The sequence below is a fragment of the Diorhabda carinulata genome, chromosome 1, assembly GCF_026250575.1.
Source record: "Diorhabda carinulata isolate Delta chromosome 1, icDioCari1.1, whole genome shotgun sequence".
Lineage (NCBI taxonomy): Eukaryota > Metazoa > Arthropoda > Insecta > Coleoptera > Chrysomelidae > Diorhabda > Diorhabda carinulata.
The window spans coordinates 2,245,807-2,260,897 of NC_079460.1; the positions used below are offsets into that span (position 1 = coordinate 2,245,807).

Here is a 15,091-nt window from a genome sequence, read left to right on the forward strand (position 1 = left end):
TATTTATTTATTCCTAAATTCAACTACCACTCGAAAGGCTCTATCACTACACCACAAGATATAGGGTGCTTTTTTTCTGTCCCATTTTGTTGCTAGTGTCCAAAAAGAGTTCCCTGAAAGTTTGGGCCCTCCACAGAGTGGTGCAAAGATTTTCAATTAAAAAAATTAAAACTCAGATTTTGTATTTCTAAATTTCTATAGCTCAATAGCATTTTATAACATCGCTTCGATCATGGACATATAAAAAAGTATCCATTACGGCCAAGCCGTAAAACGAAACAGCGAGGTAGTGCAAGCCTCTAAATTTTTTCACGAAATTCACGTTTTTTATTATCCATCACGTCTTTCTCAATCAACTCCTACTTTATTTTAAATGAAACGATAAAAAAATGTAAATAGTTTCATTATAATAGCTGATTAATAGTAGCAAGCGAATCAGCGCGTGACTAGCAGCGCAGAACAATCTACACTCACAGGTTCGCGCCAGGCTCACAATATAGTTCGCGCTTTTGACGCGTATGCACGTCTTATAATTTTCTCATTCCAAGTTTATTTGTAGTAGGTACGGATAGTGAAAACAGTACATCAGGTGCTCATTTTGGATGCAAAATCGTGATGTCGAAAACACAACCGTCTGTTGCTATTGCAGTTGAGCAACCCGCGAATGTGGAGTCTTGTCGTGTTTGAGCGTGCTTCGCTCCTGCGAACTCTTTCGCGGGACAAAAACCGACAATTTTCGGGGAACGAGCCTCGGAAGAATATGCAAATCGGATCCACACTCATGCTTCGCGGGTGCTTCTCGCGCGAGTGCGGATGCGGTTTAATAAATATCTCTTTTATTATCCATCATTACTTTCTAAACCAGCTATTTTTTTCAAAGATGAAACAGTAAAAAAATGTAAATAGTTTCAGCATTGTATAAAGAATAGGATAGTAGAACAGTGACAATGTTCAAACCATTTGAGGCAATTTTGCACGCCATCTAGTTACTTTTAAGCTCGTTCTTCATAAAAATGACCCGTAGCTTAGTGCCATCTCAACAAATAAATTTTTTTTAAAGATCCCAACTAAATGTGAAGTTTTCTTTATCTTCGAAATTCGAACCGACATTGTTGCCGATTTTACTTTTTATTACGAAAGCGACACAAATACCTATTCGATACGAATTTTTACAATAGATAGATAGGGCGTATTTTGAAATATCATGTTTCTGATAATGTTATAGCATGTATTCATCTTAATCCGAAAATATACTTAATCTCAGTACTAATTATTTGTCACCAATTTCAATGTATAAAAAAAATATTTTTGTAATGAGTTCGTGTAGCACAAGCAAATGAAACAAATAATTTTTCATTAATCCGTTAATCATATATATATATATATATATATATATATATATATATATATATATATATATATATATATATATTAGTTTGCGATTTCAGAACCTCGGTCATCATGAATGTAATTTTGAAACATTCATATTTTGATGATATTTTGTAGAGGCGAAAAAATAAGTCCTGGCTATTTTGTATGGTTTTTTTTTAACTTTTAGTTGATTTATGTGATTTATCCATTTTCCCCTTTCTTCCTGGAAAAAATATTTTTGATTTTGTTCCGGTTTCGTACTGTATTAATATATTTGATAAAATCAAAAACAATAACTTGTAAAAAGTTCTAACTATACTAATATTTTAAACGTGACGAGATGAAATATATTAAATGTATCATAATTCAATATCGTACTAATAATTCAATTAATGACATTGTAGAATTCTTCAATTACGCAAATATGTCTTTTCTTGAAGAAATGCAGTCGTCGATATTCGGAAATTACTAAATCTATTTGTTGCTTATAATTCTAAAGATACCTAGATGATAATTTTTTAGCATGAACGTTCTAACAGGTCAGAGGTCGGTTGGGCAATAAACATCTTATGGCATTACCTAATGCTTGAACTATTATGAATAAATTGAAATAAATGAATGTACATAAAAAAAATGTTAGATTTTGGTTTAAACGTCAGGAATCACGGATTTTTGCTCTGAGGTAATTGCATCCTTCATATTAGATAACTAAATAAAACACTCAAAGTTTTAGTAAATGAATTTATTAGAAAATATCGAACAGAAATATTAAATAAAGTAACAATAATAACTACACTTTTTTGAAATTGTTGATATAAAATTATAATGAGGAGTCCAGTTGCAAAAGTCGCTAATTTACTTTTTTTTAAATTTTGAGCTGGCAATGTCAATCGCCAGCCAATTCTACCTTCTATCGTTCTGCCTACTATATACGGCGCCAAAACCCGCTTATTTCCTACAAAATCAATCACAAAAGTGAAATTGGTTGCAAAAGTCATTAATTTATCACGGCGTTTGACTCCATAACTCATTTATTTTCCGAAAGAGGTTAGTTGTCAAAACTCGTTACTTTTCATATAAAATTTCATGTACCGTTGCATACGTCATTCATTTCTCATTTTTGAATCTGACAATATCATGTTTGACGTTTTACTGTATCAGTGATCGTGAACAATTCAGTCTTCGGCGTTTGTGCGGTTAGAGTGCCGGCTTTGTGAAAAGGTAAATATGAGTGCGTGAAAAATGTAATAATCGTATAGTTTTGTTAATCTAGCTGTGGTCTACAGAGATGGGTCGATGTGTCGGAGATTACGATCGTGGGAAAGGAAGAAAGAGAATTGCAAACAAAAGGGAATGGAAAAGGGAGAAGGCCAAAAGGATTCGGTATAAACTTTGTAATATTATTTACTATTCTTTTTATTCAATTATCTCTTTTTATACACAGGTATAGTGCTCATGCGCCTCCACAACTCCCTTCTTGTAACCACAAGGACACATCGTCATTTAAGTGTGCGAAACTCACGCAGCTTGACATTGAAAATTTCCACAAAATGTTGTATGCAAACAAATCAAAAAAATCACAAGATTGTCTGTTGCTCAAGTACACCAATCAATCGCTGCCGAAAAAGCGAAGTGAAACTGTTGATGGCAAACGAAAAGTTGCTGTAACTACAACATACTTTGTCCCGAGAAAAACGGGAAACGTTAAGGTCTGTCAGAAAACATTTCTGAATGCTTTGCGGGTATCAAAGGACAGAGTGCGAATTTTGTGCCAACGCCACTTCCTCAAAGGAGAAACGCCAAAGGAGCGACGTGGCGGATATCGAGTTAACCAGGCATTCGCTGAAAAAAGACAAACCGTAAAAAATTTCATCGACCAGTTGCAGCCTGTTGAATCGCATTACGGGAGAGATAAATCAACGCGTCTGTATTTACAATGTGATCTCAATATCAGGAAGCTTTGGAGGCTGTACAACAGTGCACAAGGAAGTTCCTGTTCACAAGTGAAATATGAGTTTTTTCGCGGTATTTTTACCAAAGATTACAATATAAGCTTTAAAACTCCAGCAACTGATGCCTGTTCAACATGTATAGAACTTCGGCTCAGTATTCAAAATTCAAATGGTGCCGAAAAAATTCATAACATGGCTATGTTACGAGTTCACCGCCTAAAAGCAAAGGCATTTTATGATGAGCTGCGGACTGAGAAAAGCGATACCTTGATGTTAGCGTTTGATTGCCAAAAGAACTTAGTATTGCCAAAAGTGCCAGATCAGTCCGCATATTTTAGTCGGCAACTGTACTTGTTTAATTTTACTGTATGTGCAGGCTCATCTAAAAGTGAACAAAATAAGGAAACTGTAACTATTTATCCTTGGTTGGAAAATGAGTATTATCGCAATGCAAATCAAATTGCTTCCGCAGTTTTTTACCAATTAAATACCACTGCTTTTGAGACAAACATTACAAATGTCCAACTTTTTGCTGACGGTTGCCCTGGGCAAAACAAAAATATGGTTCTAATAGGAATGCTAATGTACTGGCTGCAAATGAAGGCACCTAAACATGTTAAAATCATTGAAGTGGTATTTCCGGTAGTTGGACATTCATTTTTGCCGCCAGATCGTGTTTTCGGAAGAATTGAACGGAGCATTAAAAAAAGAGAATCTATTGTCAATCCCAATGAATATATTGAAATTTTTGAGGAATCCGGCACCGTCAGACAGTTCGGCAATAACAACTTATTGGTATACAACTGGAAATCAGCCCTTGGCAAAATTCTTAAACCCACAGCGCAGTGGCATTTTAAAATATCACTGTGTAAAAGAATTAAAATATTAACATCGTCACGTCAAGGAACGACGGTCGTTAAAGGCGAAATTTCCTATAAGAACGAAGTCTCATGTTTTCGTTCTCTTCTGAAAAGGGGTTGCAAACTCAGTGATTTAGATAAGCACCTAGAGATCGTTCCTCCTGGAGTACCATTAAAAAGTGCCAAAGTGAATGATATACATAAGTTACTAGAGAAGCACTTTGGTAAAGATTGGGCTGGTGACGACCATTTGGCTCTGTATAAGTCACTAGTTAATGATAATGCAGAAAGTGAGGCTCAAGAAGAGGTTGAGATGTATGAAATACAAGCAGAAGTTGGTGATATAATGCAAATTTAGAAAACTAAGTATTGACAATATGAATAGTATGATATTATTTACTTTTGTTTTGAATTTTTATTTTTTATTTCTTACGAACTCGATGTTATCTGATGTTTATTAAATTCAATAAACGATGTCCATTTGTTGACAAAACTCAGTTATTTTAATTCATTCCCGTAGCAAAATTCATTCATTTTTGTGCACAGTAGCAAAACTCATTCATTATGATATTTGATCCTTTAGGGACAAGAAACGGCTTGTCTCTGATTTTTGATCAAAGGACACATAAATAACACATACACGACACTATTGTTTAACAACAATAAATATTTGCAAAAGTATTAGTAACAAAAGTTAAACGTTTTTCCTGATTTATGAAAAATAACAAAAAAGTATATTAGCGACTTTTGCAACTGGACGCCTCTAATAATTATAGACTGAGCGTTTGAAAAAATTATCAGAAACTATAAGTAGTACGGTCCTGTATATATTCCTTGTGCATTTTACAGCTACAAAATTGTTAGTGGGAAATTCGAATGGCCAACAAATTGAGTGAATTTATTGTAATTTAAAAACTTTTTGAAAATCTCAAAATGTTTGTTAAAAAGTATGATAGTGTTGCTTCGGAACATTATTCACATTCTAATATTTTTGTTTTATGGAAATTATTTTTTTTATAACCAGTACCCGACCCATTGGGACTATGTGTTATCAAGAAAATATATACAAAGTAGCTCTTAATTTTCACCACAGAGAGAAATGGACAAAATCCACTAAACAACCTGAATCTCCGTTAAGAAGACTGTAAAACCCCAAAAATGTAGTACATGTAGAATCTATTCTTATAGAATATAAGAAGCTCTTGTCCACCGTTTATGTCATCAGAAGCTTCTAAACTGACTTTACAGTCTTTGCAATCGAACCGATCTAAACATTTTTTAATTAAATAACCCCCAAAATATACTTCAGAACAATTTTCTAACGTCGTAATATCATTTGAATGTACGGAAAGTCGGAAGAAATTGAATTGGTGGATGAATCCGTTTGTTCGGATGAAGATTCTTCTTCAACATTTAATGAAGCGAGTGCTTCATTGTCATCTGTTGGTGAAAGCAGTATATTATCATCATCATCCAGTTGACTACCTGCAGTAGCACTTCTAGATGGCCTCATTAAATTGGCGACAATATTTATTTAAATACAGCTTGAAATGCTTTCACTGTTGGGTTTCGGTTATACCCTCCTCTTTGACGATAAACAGAAAATTGATTTTTAAGTGGATCTTGAATTAGTCTGCCTGTTAATAAATAATTGAAACCTTCACTTTTTTTATCACTTGCAAATTGTTTAACGGAGTTAATGGTGAGAAGAATATCATCAAAGCTATCAGGTCTAGTCAAATTTCCTTTTTTTCCAACTTTGTATAGATTTTCCAATAAATCATATCCTGAGTTTAAAGTTGCTAGCACTTCTGGATTCGTATCGCTAAGAGCACGATTACAGGGTTTTGTTGAATGTAAACGTGTACTATTCAGGGCATCAAATAAATTGTTCATGATTAGAACAAAGTTAGCAGTGTTTTTAGCTGTACTTCAAATAAGTTCACCAGTTTCCAAAGATGTCATTATGGCAGAATAAACACTGTGACTCAACAATTGGGCACCTAATTTAACCTTCATTTTTTCTAAAGAATTCGGATTGATGTGCTCATCAGTTAGTTTCAATAAGACCTTTCCTGTTTTGCTCCTTTTATCAAGATCATAAACTTTTCGAATGTCAGAAAAACAAATGAACTGCCTATTAAATATGAAACTATTGTTCAAAAAATTGTTTCTAACTCATTTCAACAGATGGGGAGCATCAAAAAAGCATATTTTTTATCATTATGAAAAAAATAAGGTTAGTTTTTGTTAACCCCCAAATGCTTTATGAGTTTATGATTGGTAGTTGATAAATCACATACTATGCCTATAGTGTCTAGTTTTGTCTCACTAAGTTTTTCCAATGCCTTGGTAATTATACACCATAAAGAAGCATATGACACCCCACCATTCGATACAAAGAAGGCAATAGGAATTTTCCAGTTGCTATAGATTCCTCTGATCATGAGAACTAGAACTTCACTGGCATGGAAAGGCTTTCTTCCAAACTCGCCCAGATCTTCGAAACCCTCAATTAAATCTGTTTTCATGTTGTACTCAACATTCCTCTTAATAGACATTTCGTCGAACAACAGAATACACTTCTTCTCGTAAGGCAGCATTGTATCCGCCTTTAAAGTAAGGTGCATAAAAATATTTCTAATGAATCCACGTTTGCAACGGAAATTGGCAACCCATGATTTCACTGTTGATTTTGCTGGCAAAAGAAACCCTTTTTGTCGCAAATATCTGTATGTCTTAGGTCCTTTATAAAATAATGACAGGACAGTTTTCTTTTCAAACAAAACGTTCGCAGAGAGTTGCGTTTTTATATTCCTTTTTTCCTACCTGCTTCCTACCGCCAAAACAGCATTACCTGAAATAAGGAACATCAATGTTAACATACATATTTATTGTAATGGATATGGTAAAGTATTTTTTTATGTTCAAAAACTTGAATTTATTTCATTTCAATAACGGGCATAAATGGAATAACGACTAGTAGTACCCTTATTTGGAATTTACCCTAATTGTATCTTATATCATTGTCGGAATAACAGAATTTTCCCGAATTGTTTTAAGATAATTCCATACCTGTGTATCATTCTCAAAAACAACTACACATCATTGACATTTCTTGGTATGCTCACAACAACGGTAAAAACATTCTCATACTTATCTTTAATAAGGGTTTTTGAAATCAAACAAAAAAGACCATTCCAAAGAAGTGTAGCAAAACCAGAAATAAAAAATATACTAATAAGTATATACGTACCAAAGATATTAAAATAATCTGATTTTAATAGAAATATTATATTCATTGACTTTGGCATTGTCCTATCAACTACTATTAAAATACCTACTTATAATCGTTTTGTCAGTTTTATCATTGTGTAAAGATATTTATACTAACCCAGGACCGGTCTTGGTTTCACATTGGAGAGCCAAAAGTTATAATAATCGAAAATATTATTTATTGTATTATCTATTTATACTTTTTGGATTGACCACAAAATAATATAGAAATGTTAAAACTGAGCTCATTGTTGAGTTAAATATATTTATATTACTACTGGTACTTATTTAACAATATGATTTTATTCACAAATCTGTTATAGGTAAATCAATTATGAGTCATATATTTTTGAAATTATAACCTATTAAAGTGCAATACAAAAAATATATACCATTAAAAAATATACCCAAGGCGTCATATTTGATATAGTTATAACGTTACAAAAAAAGACACCAACTACTACAGTTTAAAATATAAATTGCTCTTCTCCAGGATTATATACGTAACATTTTTTAAAAATAATTAATTTGTTCTATAGTTTTAAAAAAGGTGTTTCTATTATCACTGTAGGAAGTAGGTAAATCGTGAAATAAATAACTAACATCAATATTTGTTGGGATGATAAATTCATTCATAATGTGCGACTGGAAAAATATACTTGAGGAACTTGTTACTACCTTCAACTTTCAGAAATTATATTTTACAATGAGACCATAGACCATAAATGCTTACAAAACCATCTGTTTGTTTAATGGTATAATAAAAGCAAGCAAAAGGTCGATTTATCTGAACCAAGTATGTATGGTCATAAAAGTGGGTACTTACTAGCAAATAAAATTATCTCTTGCTAAATGTGTTTTTTCCAATATACAATATAGATTGAAACTAAAATTCATTTTTATTGAAAGTATTCCACAATCGTAAGACGGTATATGGCATTACTATATTTTTACCCTTAATAGATACAAGGACAAAAATGAACAATGGACAAAAATGGTGATTTTATTATGGAGGAACATTACATTGGTTAAAAAAGTACTTTTTTATATCGAAAACATCAGGTAATGTTTAAAGTAAAGCTCTCAGTACATTTTTTGACAAAATCAAAACGAGTATCTACGACAGAAACGTATTTAAGAATAATCATTAGTGATGTTAGTTATTCGAGATAAAAGTGTGCTATATCGCTTAAATTCATTAATAATTATAATAAATAAGCATATCCTCATTAAAAACCTATATGTTTGACACCCACTCTCCACTGCCTCATAAGGTTAACCTACTATCCTATTCTTTATATAATGTTTTCAGTATAAAAATATGGCCCCTTATTAAGAATCTCTTACAGAAGACGACATGGCTATGAATTTGGTTCATTGAAGTCCAGACGTTGCTTAACAAACCAAACCAAAAGTTACGTTATTCTGCCGTAATAATTATAAACTTAAATACTACGAACACTTTTAATGTTTGACTGTTTTTATGTTGATACTCAATTAATAAAAACATAATATGAGGTTTGAAAACAATGGTTAACGTGAGTTGATTATGTGGAGGCATTACCATTTAAAAAATAGAAGAAGAAAAATATCATCTCAATTTAGATGACAACTGGCACTGATTACTAAAGGGTCGACTACATTAAACGATTTTACGTTCTATCAGCTGGCTAGTTTAGTATTAAATAGTAAAGTTTCCCAATGTCATCATGTTGGCTAGTTGAAGAGCACATTTTAAATAATCCGCAAGTAAACTTATTTCTTGTCTTCATTATTGTACAACTAGCTGGCTTGCTCGCATGTAAGCTTGCCGTCAAATTCGGTAGTGTAATCGCTCCTTTAGTAAGTAAGGAGTAAAACTAAATGTGACCAAAATAAAATTATTTCCAACATAATATTAAATAACAGCCACATAAATTTCTTGAAAATGAATCGGATAACACATAGCCACGTTTTAAAAAGCATTTCAAAATCAATCAAGGTAAGTATTGTATTGAACTATTGAACCTCTCATTACAAAATCACATTTCAGAACAATCATAAATGTATGTGTAAGTACGCTAAATATGCAGAACAGAAATCACTGGAAAGAATTAGAAACATAGGTATTTCGGCTCACATAGATTCTGGTAAAACAACTTTAACCGAACGTATACTTTACTATACTGGGCGAATTGAAACCATGCATGAAGTTAAAGGAAAAGATAATGTAGGCGCTACAATGGACTCTATGGAATTAGAAAGGCAGAGAGGAATTACGATTCAGTCAGCTGCTACTTATACATTATGGAAAGATCATAATATTAATATAATAGACACTCCAGGTCATGTTGACTTCACCGTAGAAGTAGAAAGAGCATTAAGAGTATTAGATGGTGCTATTTTAGGTAGGCATTTATATAATCATCTTTGTTCTTATATGCTCATTTATATGTTTTTTTTCTATTTTAGTTTTATGTGCAGTTGGAGGAGTACAAAGTCAATCTTTAACTGTGAATAGACAAATGAAACGTTACAATGTACCTTGTTTAGCATTCATTAATAAATTAGACCGATTAGGGGCAAATCCTTATAGAGTTCTTTCTCAAATGAGATCAAAAATGAATCATCATGCTGCTTTTGTTCAACTTCCAATAGGTGTGGAATCAAATTGTAAAGGTATTATTGATTTAGTTGGTGAAAAATCAATCTATTTTGATGGACAGTTTGGAGAACAAGTTCGTTATGATGAAGTACCTAAAGATATGAGAGTTGAAAGTGATGAAAGAAGACATGAGTTGATAGAACATTTATCCAATTGTGATGATGCTTTTGGAGAACTATATTTAGAAGAAAAACCTTTCACACAAGATGATATAAAAGCAGCCATACGTAGATCTTGTCTGAAAAGAACTTTTACTCCTGTTTTTGTGGGCACAGCTTTAAAAAATAAAGGAGTACAGCCTTTGTTAGATGGGGTTGTTGACTTTTTACCTAACCCTGGAGAAGTTGAAAATTATGCTCTCAAAGAAAAAGAAGGGGAAGAATCCCAAAAAATTTTGTTAGATTCTTCAAGAAATGGCAACAAACCTTTTGTTTCCTTGGCATTCAAATTAGAAGCAGGTCGTTTTGGACAACTAACTTACATGAGGTGTTATCAAGGAAAACTTCAGAAGGGTAGGATTTTCATTTGAAAGATATTTCTTAGTAAATGTTTTATTTGCATTCTAGGTGATAATATTTATAATGTACGAACTCAAAAGAAAGTAAGAGTTGCTCGTTTGATACGTTTACATTCCAACAATATGGAAGATGTTAATGAAGTTTATGCCGGAGATATTTTTGCTTTGTTTGGAGTGGATTGTGCAAGTGGAGATACATTTGTGACAGACCTTAAACTGAACCTTGCTCTTGAATCTATTTATGTACCTGAACCTGTTGTTTCTATGTCTATTAATCCAACAAATTCCAAGGATAGGGATAATTTTTCAAAAGCTATAGCTAGGTTCACAAAGGAAGATCCTACTTTTCACTATTATTATGATGACGACAGTAGAGAAACAATTGTATCTGGTATGGGAGAATTGCATTTGGAAATTTATGCCCAGAGAATGGAACGGGAGTACAACTGCCCTGTAAGTATTTATATAAACTGTTTTATTGGATATTTTCTATAAAGTAATATTTTATTTCAGGTTACTCTGGGAAAACCAAAGGTAGCTTTTAGAGAAACTCTTATATTTCCCTGCGAATTTGATTATTTTCATAAGAAGCAATCTGGTGGTCAAGGACAATATGCCAAAGTTATAGGTGTACTAGAACCACTACCTCCACACAAAAATACACTACTAGAATTCGTTGACGAGACAGTCGGAACTAATATTCCTAAACAGTATGTTCCTGGAGTTAAAAGAGGTTTCTTATCCATGGCTGAGAAAGGGTTGTTGGCTGGTCAGAAACTATCTGGTTTGAAATTTAGGCTAATAGATGGAGCCCATCACATGGTGGATTCTAGTGAATATTCGTTTTTCTTAGCAGCTCAAGGAGCCATAAGGGATAGTATGTATTTGAATTTGTTTTTATAAATTATAACAATGTTTGTTTAATCTTTCATACAACATGATTCAGAATTATGTATATTAACTTTTATTACTGATAATATGTACTGAAAATACAACACAAAGTGGTTAAATGATTTTGTTAAATATATACCTAATAGTTTTAATTAATTAACTTCATATTTTGGGAGTGATTATAAGAAATTAGAGTAATTAATTTCATTTCATTATCTATCCATTCTAATTCAGGCTATATGAGGGGAAATTCTGTTTGGTAAATGAAGGTTATCACATCACATTTTCCACTAAATAGGTACATGTGTACATGTACCTTTTGATTAGTTCAATGAAAACTACTTTATATATACAACAGTTGAGGAAAATCAGGCTCTCATTTCCTTCTACCGGATTATATCTCCCATAATATTTAGTAAATAAACTTTTGATATTTACTCTAACTATAGAAATTAACTACATAATTCTGGAAACCATTTATAATGTAATTTCTTGGTGATGACAATTTCAAATGAAAATTTGATTGTTTCTTTTTGTACTTCAGCTTTTGATAAAGGTAATTGGCAAATATTGGAGCCGATTATGTCAGTTGAAATTACTGCTCCTGAAGAATTTCAAGGAGCAGTGATAGCTCAAATAAACAAAAGACATGGTATAGTAACAAGTACCGAAGGAACTGAGGGTTGGTTTATTCTACACGCTGAAGTTCCCTTAAATGATATGTTTGGTTATGCTGGAGAATTAAGATCTAGTACACAAGGAAAAGGGGAGTTCACCATGGAGTACTGTAGGTATTCCCCTTGTTTACCAGAAGTGCAGGAAAGTATCATAGCAGAATATCAGAACTCCATGGGTTTGTCACCAGAGAAAGATAAGAAGAAGAAAAAGAACTAATGGTAGTGTGAAACTGGCAAAAATTATTTATTGTAATGTTTTGAAAATATAGAAGAAATTCTATACAAAAATTTTTCGATTGAATTTTTTTTAAACTGTTATTTGTAAATAATGTGATATAAAATACACTATTTGATAAAAAAAATTACACATCTTTGTTTTTTATGGCTTATGTCAAACCGATTGCAGAAAAGTATGAAAATTAATGGGAACAAAATATGTGAACCTAAGATCTTCACTAAATAGGGAAAAAGAATAGCCTGGGTGCAACAATATTAAATGGAATATAAAGAGGAAAATATGTACAAAAATAGACAAAATATGTGGAAAAGAGGAACTACTTGAAATTTAAGAATATTCAAATATAGTTGCAGTGAAACCAAAATTTATAAAAAAGATAGCTTCAAAGGTTTAATAAAAAAACTAGAACACAAAAATGGACTATCTGGAAGTGCAAACTACGAGGTCTGGCTATTAAATAACGAGATTGCGCGTTTAAAGGGCGCCATAGACGGGTGGGGTAAAAAACGAGTAGTTGGGTATCTAGATCTTGTCTATACACGTTTACTTCACTATTATAGTATTGTGCAGTAGCAGTTTATTAAAACGAATGTGTTTTTTAAATTGAAAAAAACGACTGAGTACTATAAATTGTTGTAAGAGTGATGGGGACAATTCTGTCACCCTGTGACTGTTTCAACTCCGGAAACAGTGATCACATTCAACCAAAGCCGATAAAGAAACCTGAAAAAAAATTTTATACATGGCAAAAGTCTGTGCGAAATTGGTGCCAAAAAATATGACTCCTGACCAAATCTTTTGCGTCAACGGGTCTGCTCAGATTTTTTGAACCTGTTTGAGTGGATGGAAGCGGTAAAGCAAAAAGGCCCTCACCAACGAAGACTTCCAGTACTGCTTCGATCAATGAAAAAAACGTATGGATAGATGTGCGGTGAATTGAGGGGAGTATATTGAAGAGGAGCATTCGAATGTAGAATAATTTTGATAATAAAACCCTTTTTCGTATCCAGTCTCGTTATTTAATAGCCAGACCTCGTATGATGTTTCCTTAGTATGGCCTATAATAATTCTTATTCTTTTGAATAAGTATTTCATCTCCAAACGATTTCTCTTCGTAAGATTGTTGAGTCTTTCCTAAAGCAAGTTCTGTCCTTTATATATCAAGTGCCCTTCGCAAATAATGATTTTCTTGTAGTTTTCTTTTACAATTTGTGTATTGTTCTGAAGAAAGTAGTACCAGGTTTTTCATGAATCGGGGAAGTGACTAATTCAGCGCAATATTGGGCTCAATTGAAATATTTTTGACTTCATTATTTCAATCATGGAAAAATCATCGTTAATTTTTGACCATCATTTTGAAGAATTTAAAAAAAACTGAGTCAGGCACTGGTCTTAATCTTTTTTTTTTTAACTAATCCTTTGTCCCATCTTTATAATTTTATTTTTCAGTATTAGTTCTTTTTACTGCTTCTCGATCACCACATAATTTTCACATTTCTTTCTTACTTGCAAAGCTTCTTCTCTCTTCCGATTTATTGAATTTTGCTGAAATGTTAATATCTAAGGACAGTTGGTATGGGAAAAATCGTCCCTACGTTACGGTGCCGATAATATTCATTTTCTCGCTCGTTCGAGACACCTTATCTATACTACGCAACACGCATGCTTGAGAATGCTTAGAACCTAACTGAAACCTCGGAGGATAGAGAAAGCGTTATCATTCTGTCTTCCTCATTCGGAGCAATTTCCACTTATAGAAACTGTCCATATAGAAGTATTACATAAATATCTATAAAAGCTATGAATGTGTATGCATCACATGATCGCCCTTGCGACCGAGTAACCCCGCCCCGCGCGGCAGTGTCCCACGGCTAGTGGTCATAGTTGTACGTCTGTAGAGAACTTTTGCGCGTATTTCTTATAATTTTTCTGTGACTGACGTATCCAGGTATGTACTTCTTTTGTGGTCTAAATTATGTTGTTGTAATGTATTTTGTAAAGTAATTTGGTGTTATTTAAAGTAGATATGAGTTTTAGGGCTAAAATTTTGTTTGTAAAATTCTGTTGTGGTGGCAAAACAAAATGGCGTAGGCTGACAATGCCGCGTTCAGGGCGCGGTATTATCAATTGCATATTATAGGTACCTATTTTTTCTTTTACAGTTGGCTGAAAGTGCACCATAAAGAAAAAAGGGGTCATGGGATCTACTTCAAATGCAAGCTGCTTTAGAAGCTGTAAAGAGTGGGAGAAAAATAAAGGAAGTAGCAAGATGATTTATGCTTCCGGAATCTTCAATTAGAGATAGGTTAAAGGAGAATACTATGACCCTCGACTTGGCCGAAAGGCAACATTTTCAAAAGAAGATGAAAAGGAGTTAGTTGGCCATATTATTAAGTTGGCTAAAACATTTTTTGGAATGCAAATTAATTCATCCCACCCAAGTTTATATATCCACGCCAAAGAATCAAACGAAGTCTCAAGATTGGAGGGCCTATTGGAGCAGAATATGAGTGTTCAAAGCTTGGGTGGATCACCGAAGAACTTTTTGAGAAATGGCTTCGTCACTTTGCCAAATATATTACTGCAATAGCTGAAAACCCCATTCTACTAATTCTTGACAATCATGCTAGTCACTTGTCACTGAAGGCTTATCAATTTTGCCGGG

At 33.0% G+C, this 15,091-nt stretch overlaps 1 protein-coding gene across 1 annotated transcript; it reads left to right on the forward strand.

Annotated features, from left to right (window-relative positions):
• The first annotated feature begins 9,041 nt into the window (after positions 1-9,041).
• Positions 9,042-12,476, forward strand: LOC130894421 (elongation factor G, mitochondrial). Its single transcript, XM_057801263.1, has 6 exons — positions 9,042-9,440; positions 9,492-9,846; positions 9,911-10,615; positions 10,670-11,073; positions 11,134-11,497; positions 12,056-12,476. Exons 1-6 carry the CDS (start codon positions 9,387-9,389, stop codon positions 12,403-12,405), a joined length of 2,232 nt encoding a protein of 743 aa, XP_057657246.1. The 5' UTR covers positions 9,042-9,386; the 3' UTR covers positions 12,406-12,476.
• The last annotated feature ends 2,615 nt before the right edge of the window (positions 12,477-15,091 follow it).

Bases quoted from the DNA above. Each gene is read 5' to 3' on its own strand.
- LOC130894421 (XM_057801263.1), top strand. From the start codon at position 9,387: ATGAATCGGATAACACATAGCCACGTTTTAAAAAGCATTTCAAAATCA. The intron at 11,074-11,133 runs GTAAGTATTTAT...ATTTTATTTCAG, and splicing joins AACGGGAGTACAACTGCCCT to GTTACTCTGGGAAAACCAAA. The intron at 11,498-12,055 runs GTATGTATTTGA...TTTGTACTTCAG, and splicing joins TCAAGGAGCCATAAGGGATA to CTTTTGATAAAGGTAATTGG.